The 21,186-nt window shown below is 41.2% G+C and overlaps 1 protein-coding gene across 3 annotated transcripts; it reads left to right on the top strand.

Moving 5' to 3' along the window:
• Window positions 1–206: 206 nt before the first annotated feature.
• FAM72A (family with sequence similarity 72 member A) lies at window positions 207–19,778 on the top strand. Of its 3 annotated transcripts, none has more exons than XM_061632123.1 (5): window positions 207–318; window positions 654–925; window positions 11,404–11,481; window positions 12,807–12,931; window positions 15,162–19,778. In XM_061632123.1, the coding sequence occupies exons 2-5, from the start codon at window positions 774–776 to the stop codon at window positions 15,254–15,256; spliced, it is 450 nt and encodes a 149-aa protein (XP_061488107.1). In that variant the 5' UTR covers window positions 207–318; window positions 654–773; the 3' UTR covers window positions 15,257–19,778. The 3 variants fall into 3 exon arrangements, with proteins under 3 accessions (XP_061488107.1, XP_061488108.1, XP_061488106.1); XM_061632124.1 differs by having other exon boundaries at window positions 785–925; XM_061632122.1 differs by having other exon boundaries at window positions 207–925.
• Window positions 19,779–21,186: the final 1,408 nt, after the last annotated feature.

Below are 21,186 nucleotides of genomic sequence, written 5' to 3' on the forward strand. Positions count from 1 at the left end.
ACCATGAAGGGGCGGGGTATGTAAATACAGACCCTTAGTGGACCAATGAAAAACAAGGGGCGTGTCCTCATTCCCTGTACGTAGGTCGAAAGAAGAGACGGCTAGTTCCTCCAATGGTAAATGCGAAGACACTTTTACCAATCAGGTGCCGGAGGCGAGTCAAGTTTCCCCCAATGGGATGTAAAGCTACAGATTCAAACTGACAGGGGACTGGGAGACAACGCAAGGCCTTACTTCTGAGCAGCTCAGGAGCACGTAAGAGAGTATCCATCCAAGCTGAGGTCGCTGGCAGGAGGCAGGGGGATCCGGAACCAGTCAGTGAGTGGCTGAGAAGCAAAGAGGGTTTCTGGGATTCCTAACGTTGGGAATAGTAGGGACAACTGAGGGTAGCCATCATGTTTATTGCCCACAGGTCAGGGTAGGAACGGAGAGGAGGTATGGCAGGAAGGACTCTGGAGTAGTGAGTCCGAAAGTAAGAGCTGCACGTTGATCAAGGGGAACAGTCTTGAGGGACTGAAGAAGGGGAAAAAACCATGAAAATCTCCATAGGGTTCTGTTTGAGATCATTTAAAACAGATTAGCATTTCAAATCTTGTGCTTCTATTCAGGCTGAATCACCATCACCAATTTTTAATGGGTTCTAATCTGTGTAGATACAGAAACAAAGAGTATAGTCAATGCAGATTGTGGGAAAGGACCTTCTGAGGTTTCTACCCTACTGAGAGAGGCACAGGGACACATTGGAATCCCTACTGGATCAGACTGACTTTGCTATGTCCACCAGCAGTTGCACTTTTGCAGACAGATGTGTGTCTGTGCTGTGCTGCAAGTTCTGCCAACAAGTTCTAAGTTCACGGGGCATGAAAGCTGTGCTCCTGGCTGATACAGAGACAGATCTCTACTCCACAGACATCCCTCCCACCAGGTGAGTCAACACAAGGTGCCTCAAAGAATCTAAAATTAGTTCCAATTTTCTGTTCAGCAGTATGTAGTTTGCTTGGCATTTCACACACATAAAAACCCTAAGTATGTACTTTATGTTGCCCTCGAACCATAGTAAGTGGTCTGTATTAAGTCTGGGGTCTATTTTTTGTGCTGTCCTTCTAGTTTTTTAACTCAGTGTGGAGTGGGTGCTAGGGTGGCCAGACCAGGATCTGGAAGACCAGGGTTCAAATCACTTAGCCAAACCTACCTCACAAGGTTGTTGTGATAATAAAATGGGGAGAAAGAAAAAACCTGGAGGAAAAGTGGGATATAAATGTAATATATAAATAAATAAATAAATAATAAAACATGGTTAAATGCATTGGTCAAGAGTATTAGTGGACTACATGAAATTTTCAGGTTTGAATTCTGCTTTGCAATCGCCTAACCTGCCAGGATGCAGATGAACTAAATATGGCCCCTATCCATAAAGCTGGCTTGTGTGCTTGGACTATGAAAAGAGGTAAGGCTTAACCATACCTCCTGGGCCTTGCCCACACTCAAATCATACAGCCCTTATAATATCTGTCATAACTGTAAAAAAACATATACAGGATCTAAGACTTGGGGTCAAAATAAAATATTCAGAACAATTAATTTTGGGCTTTCTAAAACAGACCTGCACAACTTGTGATTCCCCAAGCTGAGCACAAGACATCAGCCTGTCTTCCTTAATCAGCTTAAATTATGAAAGGGAAACAAATGAGTCTAATATTAGAGTTACACCACCAACACCATAACAGTATGAGAACATTACTGGCATTATGCTAGAACTGTCACTTTCACTTCCCTTAACAGTCAGTTTCTGGTCTACTTGTTGTGGTAACAGTGAACAGCACAATGGGGGGTGTTGCATAAACCACAGGAAGACATAGGCTCTGCCATCCTACAGCTTCAGTGCTTGCGAATCAAAGTGTAACTGCTAAAACAAAAAAGAAAGAAAGGAACAAAAGAAGGAGTGTCATTGCTGTATAATACTTTGGTGATAATATTAGGTAGGAAATTGTGATCATCTTCAGCTTGATTAGCATCACTAACATTTATTGCTCCAGGATAACAGCGGAAATAAAAATGAAACTTGCCAGTGGAATCCCAGACTGATGGTACTCTTGATACAGAACACTATTTATTTACTTATTTAATTCATTTATATCCCAACTACCCACACTCAGCACTCTTACTCAAGCTTCAGGAATATGATTGTACCTCCAGTGATTTATACAGATAAAAAGATTGCCCATGGCCTCACTTCAGATACTGAATATGCAGCCAACCATAAGCTGCCCATTCTAAAATATTTACTTGGGGAGCCTTTAGTTGGAAGGCTTAATGTTGCTGACAAATCAACTTCTCCTACATCAGAATCAATGTTTGTTTGTTATATTACACTTATACAATACTCTACAAATTATACCCTGTTATAGGGTAGAAGGGTGGGATATAAATATTTTAAATAAATAAAATATTAAGGTTACCTATTTATGCACAGACTGGCTGACTGACTGATTGATAGATAGATAGATATCCCACCCTTCCTTCCACTAGGAGCCCAGGGCAGCAAACAAAAGCACTAAAATATTGTAAACATCATAAAAAAGACTTTAAAATATATTACAACAAAACATCCTTAAAATCAGATTAAAACAAAACCTTAAAAAAGCTTTAAAAACATATTAAAAAGCAATTCCAACACAGACACAGACTGGGATGAAATCTCTACTTAAAAGCCTTGTTGAAAAAAGAAGGTCTTCACTAGGCACTGAAAAGATAACAGAGATGGCACCTCTTTAATATTTAAGGGGAGGGAATTCCAAAGGGTAGGTGCCACTACACTAAAGATCCCATTCCTATGTTGTGTGGAACAGATCTCCTGATAAGATGATATCTGCAGGAGGCCCTCACCTTCAGAGGGTTAGTGACTGACTGGATATATAAGGAGTAAGATGATCTTTCAGTTATCCTAGTCGCAAGCTATATAGGGCTTTGTACACCAGAACCTTGAACTTAGCCCAGTAGCTAATCGGTAACTAGTGCAATTCTTTCAGTAGTGGGGTGACATGCTGATGATACCCTGCCACAGTGAGCAGTTGCTCCGCCACATTTTGCACCAGCTGCAGCTTCCGGACCAACCTCAAGGGCAGTCCGACATAGAGAGCATTACCGTAATCCAGCCTGGAGGTTACCAGTGCATGGACAACAGTGATCAGGCTATCCCTGTCCAGAAACAGCCATTGCTGTCTTACCAGCCAAAGCTGGTAAAAGGCCCTCCTAACCACAGAGGTCACCTGGGCCTCTAGCGACTAAGATGGATCCAGGAGCACTCCCAGACTATAGACCTGCTCTTTCAGAGAAAGTACGACCTCATCGAAAGCAGGCAGCTGACCAATTATCTGAACTCGGGAACCACCAACCCACAGCACCTCCATCTTGCTAGGATTCAGACTCAGTTTATTGGCCCTCATCCAGCCTACCACTGAGTCCAGGCACCAGTCCAGGGCTTGCACGGCCTCTCCCGATTCAGATGTTACAGAGAAATAGAGCTGGGTATCGTCATCATACTGCTAACACCTCACCCCAAATCTCCTGATGATTGCTCCCAAGGGCTTCGTATAGATGTTAAACAGCATGGGGGACAAGATGGTACCCTGTGGCACCCCACAGGACAACTGCCAGGGGGGCAAAAGTCAATCACCCAATGCTATTATCTGAAAATTACCCTGGAGATTGGATCAGAACCACTGTAAAACAGTGCCTCCAATAACCATCTCACAAGTCCAGAATGATACCATGGCCAATGGTATCATAGAATAGTAGAGTTGGAAGGGGCCTACAAGGCCATCAAGTCCAACCCCCTGCGCAGTGCAGGAATTCAAATCAAAGCATTCCCGACAGATGGCTGTCCAGCTGCCTCTTGAATGCCTCCAGTGTTGGAGAGCCCACTACCTCTCTAGGTATCAAAAGCCTCTGAGAGATAAAGTAAGAATAACAGGGTCACACCACCCCTGCCTTCTCCCAATAAAGGTCATCCATCAGGGCGACCAAGGCCGATTCAGTCCCATAACCAGGCCTGAACCTAGATTATAATGCAAGATAATTTGTTTCATCCAAGAGTACTTGCAATTCCCGCACCCAACCTTCTCAATCACCTTCTCTAAAAAGGGGCATTTGTGACCATGTTGTAGTTGTCCCAAACATATGGGTCCAGGGTGGGCTTTCTCAGGAGCTGTCATATTACCGCCTCTCTCAGGGTGGCTGGAACCACTCCCTCCCACAACGATGCGTTGACCACACCTTGGATCCACTTGGTCAAACCCCCTTGGCAAGCTTTAATAAGTCAAGAAGGGCAAGGATCAAGAGGACTCATTGCTGGCTGCATCATTGCAAGCATCTTGTCCTTGTCATCAGGCTGCATCAACTGAAACTGATTCCAAGAAGTTGCAGGAGACGCTGCACTGGACATCTCACTGGGGAGTACAGTAGATGTGGATGGGGCATCAAGATTGCTATGGAGGCAAGTAACTTTACCCTCAAAGTGCTTGCAAACAATTCACAGTGGGCCTCCGAAGGGTCTAAAACTCCATTTCCTATATGTCTCCCATTTATGTACACATAGGGTAGCCTTCTTATATTTCTGCAAGTTGCTAGAATAATACATATTTTAAAGTCCATAGGTGGGGTGTTATTATAAGCACCTTGAAATCATATGCATATTCATCGTTTCCCTAGTTTTGTGAGGGAGGGTACACCTGTTGTTATTCCTAAACCATAAACCAGATGATGTATATGCAGTTCTTCCCTACACAATTGATTACATTCATCCATAATCCTTCTATGGAGAAGCAAAGCGTAGAAAATTTGGGACTGTCATGCAGCTATTTCTGATTAATCCTTCTCAGAGTAGACTAACTGAAATCAATGGACTTTGGCTTAACTGGATGTCACCCAATGTGTCTTTTTTGAAATAAGAGGTGAAGAATTCACTTATTATGACTTGTTTAGTGTCTCAGTCTCTTCCCAAGTTCATGAATGACTTTGCTACAGCATGAGTCTACATTTTACTATTATTATTAATTGAGTTCACAGAGAGTAAAATGATCAAAAGATACTGCTGATAATGTATTTGAGAAAGGAACTCAAGTCGGCCTTCACATGAGCAGTACTGGAAATTAGCTATAATTATTAAAGGTATGTAGGAACAGGAAACTGCTTTATATGGAGTCAGACAAGATGAACAGATGAAGAAGACTTATTGGTCTATCTAGCTCAGAATTATTTATACCAGGGGTAGCAAATGTGGTGCTCTCCAGATTTTTTGGACTCCCAACTAGCTCCAGCCAGCATAGTCAATAGTCACAGACAATGGGAGTTCTGGTCTATAATTACTGTAGGGTGCAAAGTTAGCTATCCTTGGTCTGATGGGCATGGGCTCAGGCAGGAGTCCTTCTGTCTACCTGGATACACTAGGGATTGAACCTGGGACCTTTTGAGTGAAAAGCTTGTGCTCTGTTACAGAGCTATGGTCTCTCCAGCTTCCCATACACATTCTAATGTTTATCAGTGCTCCAGGCAACTTACAGATTTCAAAACAGCAAACATAAAATCACAGAGTGGAATAACGTTGACCTACACAGGATAAAAGCAGTAATTTAAAATGACACAGAATACCTTGATTTTTTGTTGTTGTTACATAGCCATCTTCCAAAAGCCAATATCAACATTTATTCATTATGAGTAAATATATTTTTAAGCAAATGACAAAAGCTTCTTAGGCAGACTTTCCCCAAATTTATATCTTCCATGGGGCAAATGCTAAGTAATTGACAAACATAAAATAAATTCAATTAATGTGGTTACAAATGGTGTTTCTATAGTATTATTGAACAATGAAACAGTATTGGCCTTTGCTGTTACAGAAATGTGGTAATGAAATTCAGTAAACCTCTTTCTTCACACTGAGAAGAAAGCTATGTTTTAGTGCCTCAGGAAATTATTTTCCACTATTGGCTTCTTTATACTGTAATAATTGATTAGCATGGCAGCTGGGGGTGCTCTGTTAGGGTTGAGTGGTTAAACTTGAAGAGAGAGCTCATGTGTTGAGAAGCCTCTATGTTATGAAACTATAAATCAAAAACTGAAACAGTGTAGTTGAGCATTGGTGGTTACCTGCTGCCTGAATCCTAACCACCATGGCAACTCCCAGAGGTAAAAAATTAAAAACTATCTAATATAGATAATCTGAGGTAAAAGGTTTGTTTGCTGTGAATTGTACAAAGAACTGTTGCATTCTATCAGAAATGCAATAATGATCACACCACTTCATTTCTAAGCAAGGAACACACATCCAAGAGCCAACACAGATTAATAGTTGTTGAAAACTATTCAGTTGCAGGTGCAGATGGAATGATTGTTTGTCGCTTCCTCTAGGATGCTGTCAGCACTTTTAATAAGTCTTCTATACCTGTTAACCTCATTCTGTTGCTATGATTTATGGCTAGCAATAGGTAAACTGGTTCTGGGTTGCAAAGCTTATGAAATTGTCATGCTTAGCAGTAGAACCGATACCTTTCTGCTTCATCATGAGAACCAGAAACTAATTTGTTCCACTGAATAACATAAATAGACCGATTGTTGGACAGAAGGTACAATATTACAGTGGCCAATACTCTTTCAACTAATTCATTGCACCAGGAGGCTTATCCACACAGTTTATGGAATAAAGCAGCCTAATTTATACTCTCACACCTTTGCAATAAATCCTGTTCTGAAACAATGTTGCAAATGTGGGATTTTCTATTATCTAGAGCAGTGGTTCCTAACCTGGGGGCTGTTAAGTAATCCAGAGGGGGCTGTGAAACATAAAGAAGTGGATTATTTATTGATTTTTTCCAAAAGTCTTCACTCCCTGGACACTCTCTGCTCCCCACTGCCACGACAGACGACACTTCCCCCTTGCTCTAAACAAGAGGGGGGGACTTTTGCTGAAGTGCCAGAGTGTCTTTCAGGTGCATTGAGGGCAAGCATTTGCCTATAAAACACGTGGCAGATGCTGAAGGAGGCTGGGGGTGGAACTACCAGGAAGAAGAAGAGGAGATTACTATCACCAGCTACCACCTCCTCACACTGCCACTTTTTATGACACCCCTGCTCAGAACGAGAGAAGAGTGTTTTCTGGAAGCAAAAAGAAGCAAGGCTACAAGGAAAGGCTGCTGTCCCCCTTCCTTCTTGGCAGCCAGCCTGCCTGCCTTTCTTGGCTCCTGCTTCATTATCACCTCCTTTTAAAAATTATTCTTATTTGTGAGGCCACCCAGATCTCACCTTCGTCCCAGACTGAGCCAAGAAGCAATTAGGAAGCTCAGGACTTGCTCACTCCACATCTCTGAGGCTAAGTGTGTGTGCCAGCTTCCCCCCTTTTTTCCACCTACACTCCACACACACACCCAATCTCTCTCTTCAAGATGCTACAGCAGTTGAGGGCTTCACCCCTCCCACGTGCCCAAATGCATGCACACCTGCATATGCTTGCAGGAGAAGCAATTGTGTTAATGTATGTGCGTGCACTGATCTGTTTTCTGCTCCATTCTCATTCCCCAAGTGCACACTAACCAAGTCATCAGTTCTGATGATCATCCCAAGGCCTGAAAGGACTAATCCCCCTCCTCAATCTGTCCATCCTTTTGTCTTCACAATCCAGCATCCCCACCACTACCACATTGCTGCTTCTTGATGATGATGATTAAAAGCTCAGCAGGTTGTCTAAGGCTGGAGTCCACACATTGCAGCTGAAATCTATTTATTTATTTATTATTGTATTTATATCCCCCCTTTCCTCCAAGTTGCTTAAGGTGGTGCACATGGTTCCCCTCCCTTTCCATTTTATCCTTACACCAACCCTGTGAGATAGGTCAGGTTGAGAGACTGTATCTGCTCCAAGGTCACCCAGTGGGCTTCATGGCTGGGTGGGGATTTGAACCTGGATCATAGTCCAACACTGTAAACCACTAGTGTTGGGAGACAGAACTGTACATCTTCAGACTGTGTGTTGGGGGAGGGTATACCAATTTGATTGGACCTTTGCATTAAGAAAAGAAAGCAATACCCTTCCTGTTTGCAGGGAGTTTTTTATGGAAAGGGATATTTGGAGATGTGCTTTTGCCACACACCATTTTTTAAATTAAAAGAGACTAAAATTACGATTAGCGTGGGGGGTCATGACATTTTTTGAGCTTACAAAGGGGGACCTGTATTCATAAAGGTTGGGAACCACTGATCTAGAGTTAAAAACACGTCATATATGGAGCATATCCCTTAAACCAGGAGTTGCCAAAGCCAGCACATACAGGCACCATGACACCCATGAAGGCCTGCATTGGTGCCACTGCACAGGGACTGTAGACTCCAAGCTTTCACTAAAAGAAAGTAAGTCTCTAGCCCTCTTACAAATTAAGGGGTGAAGTAAAATGTGCAGATATCTTTCTAAGTGATTTCTGGAAAATGAGCCAGCCTGGCTGCTCCCATCTGTCTGTGTTTGTAGCCAAGCAGCAAAGTCAGACCTGTGATTAACAAGTAAGTTGTTTGGACACCTGACAATAGGAATCCCTGCAGTCCTGAAGAGCTGCTCTTTCCCTCTCCCCTTTAGTGCACTTTTCCTGCTTCTGACTTATTTTTCTAGTCCTTGGAATCTCTGTAGTTTGCCCTTCCTTTTTTCCTAGAAACCCAGACCCATCTTTCCTGTGATGGGTTTGTGTGAGATCAGGTAGTTCCTAGAATTTATTTTCTGCAAATACCACTACACAATAAGTGTGGGTGTGTATTAAAGAATTCCCTCTTTCCCCAAAAGGCAAATGTGAAAACTTTGCAAGGAGGGTCAGGAATGTCTACAAAGGTGCAGAAACTAAAGACCTGGCACTTATTAAGAATTCACTGTATAATTAGCTTACAGTACAATAGTATATATGTCTACTCAGAAGTAGGGATGGGCAAATATGTAAATTTCAGTTCCTCTCTGTTTCTCATTTTCCCAATGTTAAGTTCAGTTCTCTTTATTTCCATATCAGTTTGCAATTTTTAAAAAACTCATGAACATTCAACAGTTTAGTGCACATTTCTCCAAATATGCACATTTTTATATACAATTTCCACTAATATAATGTTTTGGTTCATTATTTTCACTAATATATGCATTTATATGCACAGTTTACACTAGTATATACATTTTGCAAAATTCAGAGAATTGTGAATTTTGAAGGATTGCTGTGTTTCATTTCACATCTTGTTACAGAAAGTGCAGATTAGGTAAGTTTACCTCAAATGTGAATTGAATTTCTCCTGCCCCCCAACTCAGAAGTAAGTCTTGTTGTGTTTAATGGGGCTTATAGCCAGGTAAATGGGTACAGGATAGGATGCTATGGTTTGGTTTTGGGTTCACATTAAGAAAAAGCAGCGTTCTTTGCCACTAACAGCTGTATGGCAAGCAGAAATTCAACAGGCTAAGTCTTTTGTAGTATGGAAATACAATTATGGGAAAAGTTTCACCATGACAGTACTCTCTCTAATTTTGTGTTGTGCCCCACCCACACATGTACACGCACAGCCATGATGTACTTTGCCACAGCTCCCACAGTAGCCATTTTGTCACTGGTGCCCACAGAACTCTTTCAAAATTTGAAATGTGCCCAGAACCACTGGTCCAGAGTTTGGCAATTCCTACCTTTAATAACAAACCTGAGGAGATGATTTTTGTGAAAGCTAGATGGGTAAAACTGTACATGTAAAGGGCCATTCAGACGTTTCCAATTTGTACTTTAAATTGTTTGATGGTACAGTATCAGAATATGATGATCAGTGAAGGTATTCAAATACTTGATCTTATTAACTGTCAAGAAAATGGGCAGGTAGGTGATTTTCTAGGATATTAATTTACCCTCTGTTTAGCAGTACAACCCAATCTAATGCAGGAGCAACCAGAAAACAAGCAAATTAAGCTAATTTTTCCAGTGTGAAACAGCTTGATTGATCTACAAATGGATAAACTAAAAATATAGAGGAAATGTACTAATTTCTGTTCAAACAATAATTATGAAAAAGACAGTTACTGAGATTCTGCAAAGTTGTTGTAGCACTGATGACTAATCTAGAATATAGCATCACTTACACTGATGTCAATTTGAGGTTCTTGTGGTTAAAGTCCTCTGTAATAAGTGGTCTTATCTGACTGCCTCACTGTTCAGTGTGCATGCAGCTGCTACATTTTATTCAGGCTCTTCGTTAAATAATCCATGTTTGTTTTATTGAGATTAGTAGGAAGGTAACTATGTTATTATGACATGCTGTGATTGCCATGGCACTAAAAAACATGAGTGATTTTCCTAAGCTTTTTTGGAATGATCACAGTGACTTGAACTCTGGTGTTCTTCAAGCTGCCTTTGCACTGAAAGCAAAGTTTTCACCTCATATTTGATTTGCTCCTTTTGCAAGCTTAGGCAGCAATTCTGGAAGCTCTTAGTGTCATGTGGAGCAATCCTTTAAACTAATGGGACTGTTTTACGGTAATTTGCTTCAGAAGTAGGCCCACTTTGCTTTCTTACAGTTTGATCCTATGCATGTTTACTTGGGAAGTAGATACCACGGAGTCTGCTGGAATTTGCTTCCTGATAAGTATGAAGAGGATTATAGCCATATAGCCCCATCCATATTTTGCCTTTATCCACTCACCTCATTGCCATAGGCGATAAGGAACAAATTATATGAAGGTGAGAGAAGAGAACTGCAGGAGGCAGGGTTAGAGCTCTTTGTCTCTCCCTCAGCAAACCCCTGCATTTCTACATTGGGTGTGAAGGAGGGCACTTGGCCTTCTCCATGTCCAGCATAGAAACAAGGGGGCTGCTACTCCCTGTTCCTCTCTCCCTCCTGCAGCCCCTACACTTCCAGGCTGAGTGTAGAGGAATGACCACTGGCCATGTTTCCTGAGACTGATGGGAGTTGAAATCCAGCAACATCTGGAAGGCCACAGGTTTCTTATCCCTGCAATACAGGAACCAGGAATTAATGTAGTTTGTCTTAATTAGAGTAAAATAATATTCCATATAAAATATAATTGCTAAGTCTTGGGCATAAAAAAATTATAGGGGTTGCTGAAGTGCTTTCTCCAACAGACAGCGTAGCTATTTAATTTTTGAAGAGTAAATACAAGGAAAAGACTACCTATCAAAACTCATTAAACTGAAAGCTGAATCCATTCACCAGTTTATAGTATCTACTGCCTTGCTTATGATGACTGTTAGCAAAGAGATAGTTGTAAACAATGGGAATAGTACTCTGCTGTAGTTTTAGTTACCAGAATACTTCACAGCTAACATTGTGAAACTGTGATCAAGTTCAGTTTTAACTATCTACAGTGCATTTCTTTCCCTATCCCATCAGTACGGTTGACTTCATTGGAAACTGCTATTTCACTGAAATCTGCAAATGTAAACTGAAGAATGTTGCCTGTTTGAAATGGTAAGTGATACTGTAGTTTACCTGAGCATAATGACTTGAAAGCTGTGCAGTTTCTATCTCTTCATTCATTTTTGGGTAAAACAGCTAATGTGATTATCTAACATTCACTTGAATTTAGCTATCAATCACCACAGAAGTCCTTGGCTGAAAATACACAGGATAAATTTCAGCAATAAAATGGTTTATAAGGAGATTTCAGATTTATTTGGGATGACTGGACTATTATAAAATCCTCAGAATTTCCAGAATGGTGGTAGTGCATGGTAGAATAGCTTGTTGACATGCTGCATCCTGACTTGTAATGTTGCCCACCTTTTTCCAGGATTTCCTTCTGTGTTTTAACAGCATTCTGACATGTAGAAATGTGGCAGATGAGATTTTTCCTGGCATAGACATGAATAAGGTTGTCCTTTTTAATTTCTGCATGTCAGGATGCTGTCGATGGGACAGGACCAGAGTTTTTGAAAGGGGGGGCAGGCCTCATATGTAGTAATACATCAAAGGACCGATTCCAATACTGCACACAGCTAGGTTGCTTAATTGCCAGTAGTGCAGAAGATACCAATCTTTGTGGCCACTTTTTATTAGTCTGGTATATTAAAGATGCTTACAATTGTTTTTCTCAAAGGGATGTTATCAAATTCATATCCTAATTATTTTCTGCATAATATTTTATTAGAATTTTATGAAACCGGGCATTTTATGAAACTGGGCAAATCCAGGGGAGAAATAGAGAAAAATGTATAGAAGTTCAGTATAGATAGATTTATATTTATTCCGTTTTCCCCAATTTAATACCTTTTAATCTGAAAATGTAACAACCAGCCACCATTCTTCTACCAAAGGGCCTTGTTATTTGTCATCTCTGCTTTGTATGAATTTGTCATGATATAATCATTAGATCCCATGCCCTCCAGATCTGTTCAGACTTCGAAAAGGGATCAGTGTTTTCCATTTTATTGTGCTGTGGTGAGGTCAGCTTATGGTTTGTAAAATATGTTTTATATTTAAGAACAAACAGCATCTCTGTTATTAATATACCCATAATATAGAAGTCCATTTGGAGATTAAAAAGGAAGTTGCAGGCTTCATACATAGGCTATTTCTGAACTGTTTTCCAATTGCATTTTGCTCAGTATTTAGTCAGACATTCATGACTAGTTTTACTAGACTGTGGGGGGGGATCCCATTTTATTAACTTGCTATTTATCATGAGTACATTCATTTAACTGCATTACATTCATTTTACAACTTATTCTTCTGTCTACGCTTTCACCTATGAACCTGTATGTCAGACATGATTCTACTCTTGTTTGCTCTTGCAGCGGTAATGTTGTAGGTTACCATGTGATTGCTCCATGCAAACCTTGTTTGCTCTCCTGCAACAATGGACATTTCTGGATGTTTCAAAGCCAAGCTGTTTTTGGAATGAACAGGCTCGATTCCTCCGGTATGTAACATTTGTGTGCAGAATTGAAGTTCATTGTTCTTACCCTTTTTAAGTATTCTATCCCAGTGCTCATATTACAATGAGGCAGGTTCATCTTAGAAGATGTATACTAGGAGAGGTGGATAGACTTCAGGTATCCTGGGCCTACTTTATTTATTTATTTTACTAAAACTGCAAGGTCCACCAACTGGAGCCAGGTACAAAAGAGTAGCTCAGGGAGGTAGGCATGCGCTTAGAATGAAGGAACAGGGTGCCTCTGAGCACAAGCACTCAGCCCAGGAATTTGTTTTCAGTACCAGAACTCAGCTCACAATTCATAAAGCAGCAATCAAAAGGGGAAAGCATGAATAAAAAAAGGGAAAAATACTCAGCCCAAAGCCTTTTTGAACAGCCATGTCTGAACCAAGTGCCTGAGAACATACTGTGTCGAGGCTTGGTGGATCTTACCTAGAAGGGCATTCCACAAGGTGGGTGCCATCACTGAGAAGGCACTGCTGTTTGCAACTGCCCATGCACTTTAGACAGGTAAAGACTCTAGAGCAAGGCCTCAGGTGTTGACCAGAGCATGTGGGAAACATATGGAAGCATGTACTACCCATGCTGTAGACCATGCTGTCTCTTCTCTCTCTCAGCTTCACCCAGATGGAATGACTGATAAACGCTGGTAGTTCTAGAAGAAAAAGTGCTAAAAGGCAGTTGGTCCTATCTGAGCAACTATTCTAAGCCATTCAGTTGGTCATATCAGGTGTACCCATTCTAAATTTTACACTCATATCCCTTCATCTCTCCCTCTATACTGGTATTATTTTTCTCTCATATTATACACATATGTGCGGGCTTTTTTATCTTCCTCATTACTCTAAAAAAATTATTACAACCTATTTTTGAAAAGTCTACCCAATAGTGACGACAGTAGGGAGATACACATGACCACCACCACCCTCACTGAAATAACATGAGGGGGAGAGGTTTATTTTATGGGTCCGTGTGGGTTAGCCTCATTGACTAATATGTGCCGCAGCCACACACCTCGCTGTTGCCCACAGCAGAAATGCTTCCCTGACGTCCACAACTTCAGCTAGCATGGGAAGGGGCTCTACATGTGTACTGATTTAAGCACTTAGAGCAGCCTTTCCCAACCAGTGTGCCTCCAGATGTTGTTGGATCACAATTCCCATCTTTCCTGACCATTGGCAATGCTTGCTGAGGCTGATGGGAGTTGTGGTCCAACAACATCTGGAGGCACACTGGTTGGGAAAGGCTGACTTAGAGCGTCACCAAGCAAAAAGGGACACTGGCCCAGTCAGCATTTCTGCTGCATGTAGCAGTGGCAGGATGTGTTGCTGTGGAATGTGTCAGGCTACACCCACCATGTGTTCTTTTCATATGTAGTGGAGGGGTTGTGTGAACAGTCTACGTACTGCTGTTGTAAACAAATGCTGTCATAAAATTTGATATCTTGAGACAGAAATGACCAATCCTGTAGCATCAGGTAGGTCTGGTGCACCTTTTACCTGTAAGGTAGAAGAGGGAATTTTGGTAGTTGTAGCTTTTCAAAGTCCTGCCAATCTGTGATATCACAAGCTACAATTTGCTGAAATTCTCATATTCAACTGTTTATAGAACCTGAGGTCTGGGCCTGAATGCATCCACCCCAGCCTTTCTATCGAGCCCTTAGGACTCTTCCCCAGGCCACCCCCTTCACTGGCCCTGTTCCTTCCCATTCTTGAGTACTTTTGCCTCAATGAATTGTGTCATTGAACTGTGACAATGCTGCTTGCTTGTTTGCTTGGAGAATAGAGACGTGCGCGTTTTGACAGGTTGTACAAACCTCTGGCTTTTGCACGGCTGTAATGTAGACCAATGTGTAAAGGTCAGAGTTAATAATAATTGTTTTGCCCATTTTTGCCTCTGGCCCCACCTACCACTGGCATGAGGCCCCCGGAAGGTTGTCCACAAGGGAATGTGGTCCTCGGGCTTAAAAATATTCCTACTCCTGGTTTACAGGAACCCAGATGTTGAAAGATTGGCCAACCTCTAATAGAATGTAAATTTTAAATAAGTGGGGGTGGGTGGGAATTATAAGGTTGAGTTGCATGTTATGTTGCTATGCTTATTAGCTTTTACCTGTGGCTAGGGTTATAGCTTCCTTCAGCATTGTGTTTTATTTTGTTAACATTCAGTCCTGGCCAGAGAGTACAAATGAAGTTAATTGCATTTTATTTTTAAGGTACAAACTTACTGCTTTGGGGCAACTTGCCAGATTCAGAGGAAAATGCAGATGAAGATATGTCCAGCATATCTGAAGAAGAGTATATCAGATAAATGTTATCAGTAATGTGCTCCATGCTGTTTCTCTTGCATTGTCAAGAAGAATGATGCGCAAATCATAGAAAGGCGGGGGGGGACTTCAAAGAGTCATACCTGTTGACCTTAGGCTGTCTGATCTAGTAAGCATCTTGTACAATATGACTAGTATGTGAAGGTTAAAATGTAGTCCTTGTTCACTTTTGGAAGAGGTACTCACCATCAGTATGTATATCTGGATTCTGCAACGGCTTGGTATTGCCCCTGTCCTACAGGAAAGCATTGTTATAGAGAAGATAAAGGAATGAGCTCCACATCACCTTCACTTAAGGTTGCACTAAGAAAGGTCTGAAAGCAACACAGAGAAAAATCCTGTGGTGAGTTATCTTTTGGCCTGTATGACACCTTTTCCCTGCATAGCTGGCTTGTGGTGAGTTATCTTTGGCCTGTATGACACCTTTTCCCTGCATAGCTGGCTGGGTCAGAGGCTAGACATGGCCTCCCTTCAGGGCCCACAGTTAATGCTGCTACACGGAGCCAGCAGTGAATACTGACTGATGTTGGCAGCTTTCCAGAATCCTGTGTTTGCATAAAGCAAGGAGCATTGGGAAGCTCTTAAATCTATGTCTTTTTGCATGCCTTATGCAAGTGTAGCACAGTGTTCAGTCCTACTAAAAGGCCAGCTTTCGAGGAAACCTCCTGAATAGCTTTTTCTCTGCCAGCGCACACATGGCCAAGAAGTGTGAGGACATAGCCTGGGAACTGGCATGCCTTCCTGCTCCTAATGGAAGGAGAAGATGCAAATAAATGGTAGCAAAAGAACCAGAAACTCCAGCTTCTGGATCTGCAGCTCTCCCCTTTAATGTGTGCAATCTAGAAACAAAGAGGCTAAAAGAATAGTGTCCAAGCAGCAGCATTTCAAGCTATGTTCACTCGTTTCTCCACTTGTTTACAAGAAAAGAGGAGCAGCGAGTGTGAAGCTGGAAAAGAATGTCGTAAATGCAGGGCCAGGTTCAATAAAAAATTTCCTTCTGGCTTCTGTCCTGCTGGCACAAGAGTATCCCCAACATAGCTGGTGGCACAGTGCCTTTTGGAAAGAAGGAAACAACCAGGCATGGCTTGAATTGAATCTAGGCAGTGGTATACTAAAGTAGGTAGCACAGTTCATTTTTTCCAAACTGATGGAAGTATCATCTGGTCATAATTTTTTTTAAAGAGTACTAATGTACTCTTTGGAAGAAAAAAAAATGAGGATACTCAAGCTGCTTTGGTGCTTTCAGTGCTGTAGCTTATAGATATGCTGTGGGGAGCCTACAACTGCTAGAGAAATTATATCCACGGTCACTTGAATGGGGCTAGACGTAAGTACAGTGAGCACCTTATGCCAGGAGAATAAATGCTTGCTGGGTTTTGTTGGTTGTTGGGTTTTGCAAGGTGCCTTGAAAAAGATTTCCAAAAGTCAAATTACTTTTTAAGTTTTCTTGATGTGTAGGTGCTATTATTATTTTTAAACTCTCTGAAAGTCTACATAGATTCAGTCATTCATAACACTGGAAATCTCTGCCAGTCATTAGTACAGTTAAATCATTGTAGACTCTGAACTTAATGGTCTTTTTTACACACACACACACACACACACACACTTTCGATTGGGGGGGGAGAACCTCCAGGCCTCCAAATCTGGCCCTCCTCGCTAGGCCATCCCCCACACTGGTCCTGCTTCACATCCTGAGGGTTGTATCCAAATTAGCATTAAGTCAGGTCCCATCAGCACAAGTATTTTCACTAGTGCAAAGGAGCTTCCCCCGTCTCCTCCTCCCTTGCACCTCCTAAATCAGTTCCATGGGTTCCCCAATCCTCTGGAGCAGATTTGGGGAGGGTATTTAGCATGCACAGAGGGGAGGAGAAGGCAGAAGTCTCGTTGTGCTAGTGGTAATCCTTTCCTGACAGGACAAATCAGTTGAATACCACCCTCTGTGTTTTTGTGTGGCTGGAATGTACTTGAACTTGGATAACACCTCTTCCTTGTCTAGATGGAAGAAGGAGAGGGTGTGTCTGTGTCTGTGTGTAGTCGGTTGTATAAAAGCAAAAATTGCATTTGTTTTTCGACCCATTTTTGCCTCTGGCCTCAGCCGCCACTGGCATGTGGCCTCAAAGGAAATGCAGCCCCCAGGCCAAAAAAGATTCCCTACCTTTGCTTTAGATGGTATATATTACTTCACTTGCTTCAAAATGTGATCCACCAGCCCTGCTGGACTTCAGCCCTCCGTTCATTCTGTTGAGCAAGGCTCTGACATTCTATACCAAAGTCCTGCCCTGACAGCTTCACTGCTGCCAGTCTGCAGTCTGTTCAAGTGTCTCTCATATGTACTAACTGTATATAGCAATAGTGAGTGTGCTGTGTGTATTCTGCAATTCCACAAGGACAGAATTCAGTATCTGGAGAATCTTAACTTTTATTTATTTTTAAAATAGCTTTCTAGCTTCCAATATAGGCCCCATGGTGTAAGCAAAGCCTGATGAAATCTCAGATGCCAAGCCAGAGGATGAGCACAGTAATGGGACTTAAGATCCCTACATAGGTGTTGCCTTTCTCCCATTTAGCAGGCACAAAGCAAAGAACAGACATTTTCATAATTTATATAGGTTATGGTATTCAATTTTTCTTGGAACCGACTTCAGTATATTTATTTAAAGCAGAAAATACATGCAGCTGTGATAAGAGCATCCTTCATAAACAGAATCCCCTAAGGTTACATCTAGTCTAAAAATTACAAAAAAAATTTTTTGAATGTTTTTTAGTTTGAGAAATGGACTTAAAATGTCCTCAGTAATACATAAGACTCCCCTTGTAAACCAAGGAAGGGAAAAAGTTGTGCAGCAGGATCATGACTGTGTTTACTCAGAAGTAAGTTCCACTTTCAAAGGGTATTACTCCCTACTAGTAAGTGACTTTCATATTGCATGTGGGTTCCCTGTATTTTTGATATGACTTAGGGCCAAACCAGATGTTATGTCAAATACATGGCTGCCACAGAAACACCTCCCCCATGTCTAGTAGAACTTATCTGTGTCCTGATGTTGCAAAACACTGTGTTTCCCTACTCCTTGCAAGTAGCAGCCAATGTTTGATGCACCGCTGCCATTTTTAGTGGCATCTAAGCATCCTGAAGAACATCTAGTTTAGCCATTAGGAAGGTCCACCAGCTCAGAACTGCATTTTTTCCATATGTTCAGTTACACATGCGTGCATGCACACACACACTCACAAGTGATAGAACAGTGCCATGTGTCACTTAGTTAAGCCCAGAGATTAAAAATCCTGAGAGTTTTGTAGCTACCCAAGGATATAAAGATTATAAGCACCTGTTACTTTGTTTGAAGTTTGTACTCAGCATTCCCTGAAAAGACGTCTCAAATAAGCAATACCGTGCAAGGACTGTTGCTTCTGATCCAGTATGTGAGGCTTTAGGATTGGTGTATTAATTTTATTCTATGAATTGGGAAGTAAAGGTGTAGATTTAAGTTACCAAAGGAGACTGTGGCCCTCCAGATGTTGTTGGACTTCAGTTCTCATCAGCCCAAGCCAGGATGACCAGTGGTCAAGGATGATTGAAACTGGAATCCAATAATACACAGAGAGCTATCAGCTCTCCAGCCCTTGTTCTAAAGCATTAAGTAAAGATCGGCCATCCATGCCAGAAATATTGGGGACAGCCTGTATCAAAGTGGTAGAGCACATGTGTTGCGTGAATAAGGTCCTGTGCTCAGTCCTTAGCATCTGTTGCCAAATGGTCTTGCATTACAGGGCTGTGAAGGATCACTGACAATGTGGGCTAAATGGACCTACTGTCTGACCCAATGTGAGAGTTTAATTTGTATTTGCAAAAGGTAAGGAAGATTTTGGAAAACCATCTGGATTGTGTAAGCAAAACATTCTATGCACTACAAAGGATGATAACTAGTCCTTCCAAACTCCACATATAACCAGTTAGATGATGTATGGGAAGAAAAATCCAAGGAGTAAATTAGGGTGCAATCCTATACCCATTTGCTTATGAAGTAATGCTATTGAATTCACTGGGACTTACTTTTGAGTAAACCTGTATCAGATTGCACTGTTAGAATTAAAGAGAGAGCATGATTCAACTGAAATCAATGATACAAAAGTGCTTAGTTCAGCTGAACTGTGACCATCTTTAGCCCTTGACAGTCTGTCTTCTGCAAAACTACCCTAGTTATTATACTGCTTTAATCTAAGATACACAAGGCATTAAGATACACAAGACATTAAAGTTTGGGTAGTGATATTAAAATATAATGAGGACACATGTAAGCTCAACAATAAACAGAGTTATTTGTTATTAGTCATACTGAAAGATAATGGTTCATAAATTTTCAGTATAGCATTGATTAAATGACTTTTCATGGTACAGTCCTTGATGTTACTATGAATGCAGTGGATTGTGTATGCTGCATTTATAAAACACCATGTGGAAGAAATCATGTGAGCACAGAAGAGTCAAAAACAATGTTTGCTGAACCTCAAAAACCTGAATAAAAACTGTTTTCAAAAGTGTGTGTGTGTATGTATACCACAAGAAACAAGGTATGCATGCTTATATGGATTCTTTTGTGGTTGCAGTGGAGAAGATGAATTAAATAACTATACTCAGATTTTCATAAAGGGGGTGGGGAAGTATCCTGCTTCTACTTCTGTTTGAACTAGGGCTATGTTCTCTTTCTCTCTTTTATATACATGCACACACAATATTTGGGTTTTGTAGTTGAGATAATGTAAAATGCAGAAGCTTACAGGACCTGAATTCGATAGCATGAGAAGAGCCATCTTAAATCTGCATTCCAATAAAGCAAGTGCACTTGCTTTCCCTCAGCTCTGTTTTATCTTGCCACACACTTCTGTGCAACAATATCAGTGATATTGGTGATGTATTCTCTTTTCCATAATGCATTATTCAACACTGATTGTAGCTAGCTGGAAGGGTTGGACAGATGGGAAAAAAGAGGCAAAAAGTCACAGCAAGACAATGCTAAATTATTTCAGTTTCTTTCCAAAAGGAGCTGTGTTATGAAGTGGGAGAAAGATTTCCCCCTTTTCAGCATAAATTAATGTATAACATCTAATAAGCATAAGCTAAGCACATGTAGGAATTTTATTTCCACTGAAACACACCCATTGCTGTGATAGAGGCCAGCTGACAAATCCCATATTACAAGGACACCAGAACAAAAGACTGCCTGTAATAATGATGCCTTTTCTGGCTATGAGGCAAGCTGAGTGTGATGCAATTAAAACCTACAGGAATTGGAAGAGGACTCTTACTCCAATCCTTAGCCCACTAAATGGCATCTGGCCATATGTGTGCATGTTATCCAAGAGTGTGACTTCTAACAGTATAGCCTTCCTGAAATGTGGGGTCCATGATGCAGTGTACTTATGCATGCAGTTGTACGTTCATATCTTGTTTTAAGCAAGTAACTCACTCACATATGTGGTTCTTTTTTAATTTTGTTCGAAAGAAAAATGGGAGGTGGGAAGCATTCTTGCATGCATGCATGCTTTGTCTGCTCTTGCCATGAACTCCATAACCAGCTTGCCAAAAGCACCAGCCACACCTCAGTAGTATCTTGTGTGCAAACATTTACGATTCTTTCATCAGTGCCTCTTGTCAAAATGTATGTTTTAAACTAAAAGTGGTTGCACTCCTCAATGATTTTCTACTCAAAGCAAGCTAATTTTGGACAGTGGTAAAAGAAAACAAGTTGCCCAGGTCTGAACTCTTCAGAAGAACTCTCACGCTTCATGTGGTTTTGGCTGCCGTTTGCCCATCATATGTGGTTCTTCAAAATACTGACAATTTGATGTCTCTGGGTAACATCATATTCCAGGAAAATTAGTTCAAAATGTCTCTTGCTGACTTCCATCT

This window comes from Rhineura floridana, chromosome 6 (genome assembly GCF_030035675.1).
Source record: "Rhineura floridana isolate rRhiFlo1 chromosome 6, rRhiFlo1.hap2, whole genome shotgun sequence".
NCBI classification, from domain to species: Eukaryota; Metazoa; Chordata; class Lepidosauria; order Squamata; family Rhineuridae; genus Rhineura; species Rhineura floridana.

Bases quoted from the DNA above. Each gene is read 5' to 3' on its own strand.
- FAM72A (XM_061632122.1), top strand. From the start codon at position 774: ATGTCCACCAGCAGTTGCACTTTTGCAGACAGATGTGTGTCTGTGCTG. The intron at 926-11,403 runs GTGAGTCAACAC...CTATCCCATCAG, and splicing joins ACAGACATCCCTCCCACCAG to TACGGTTGACTTCATTGGAA. The intron at 12,932-15,161 runs GTATGTAACATT...TTTATTTTTAAG, and splicing joins GAACAGGCTCGATTCCTCCG to GTACAAACTTACTGCTTTGG.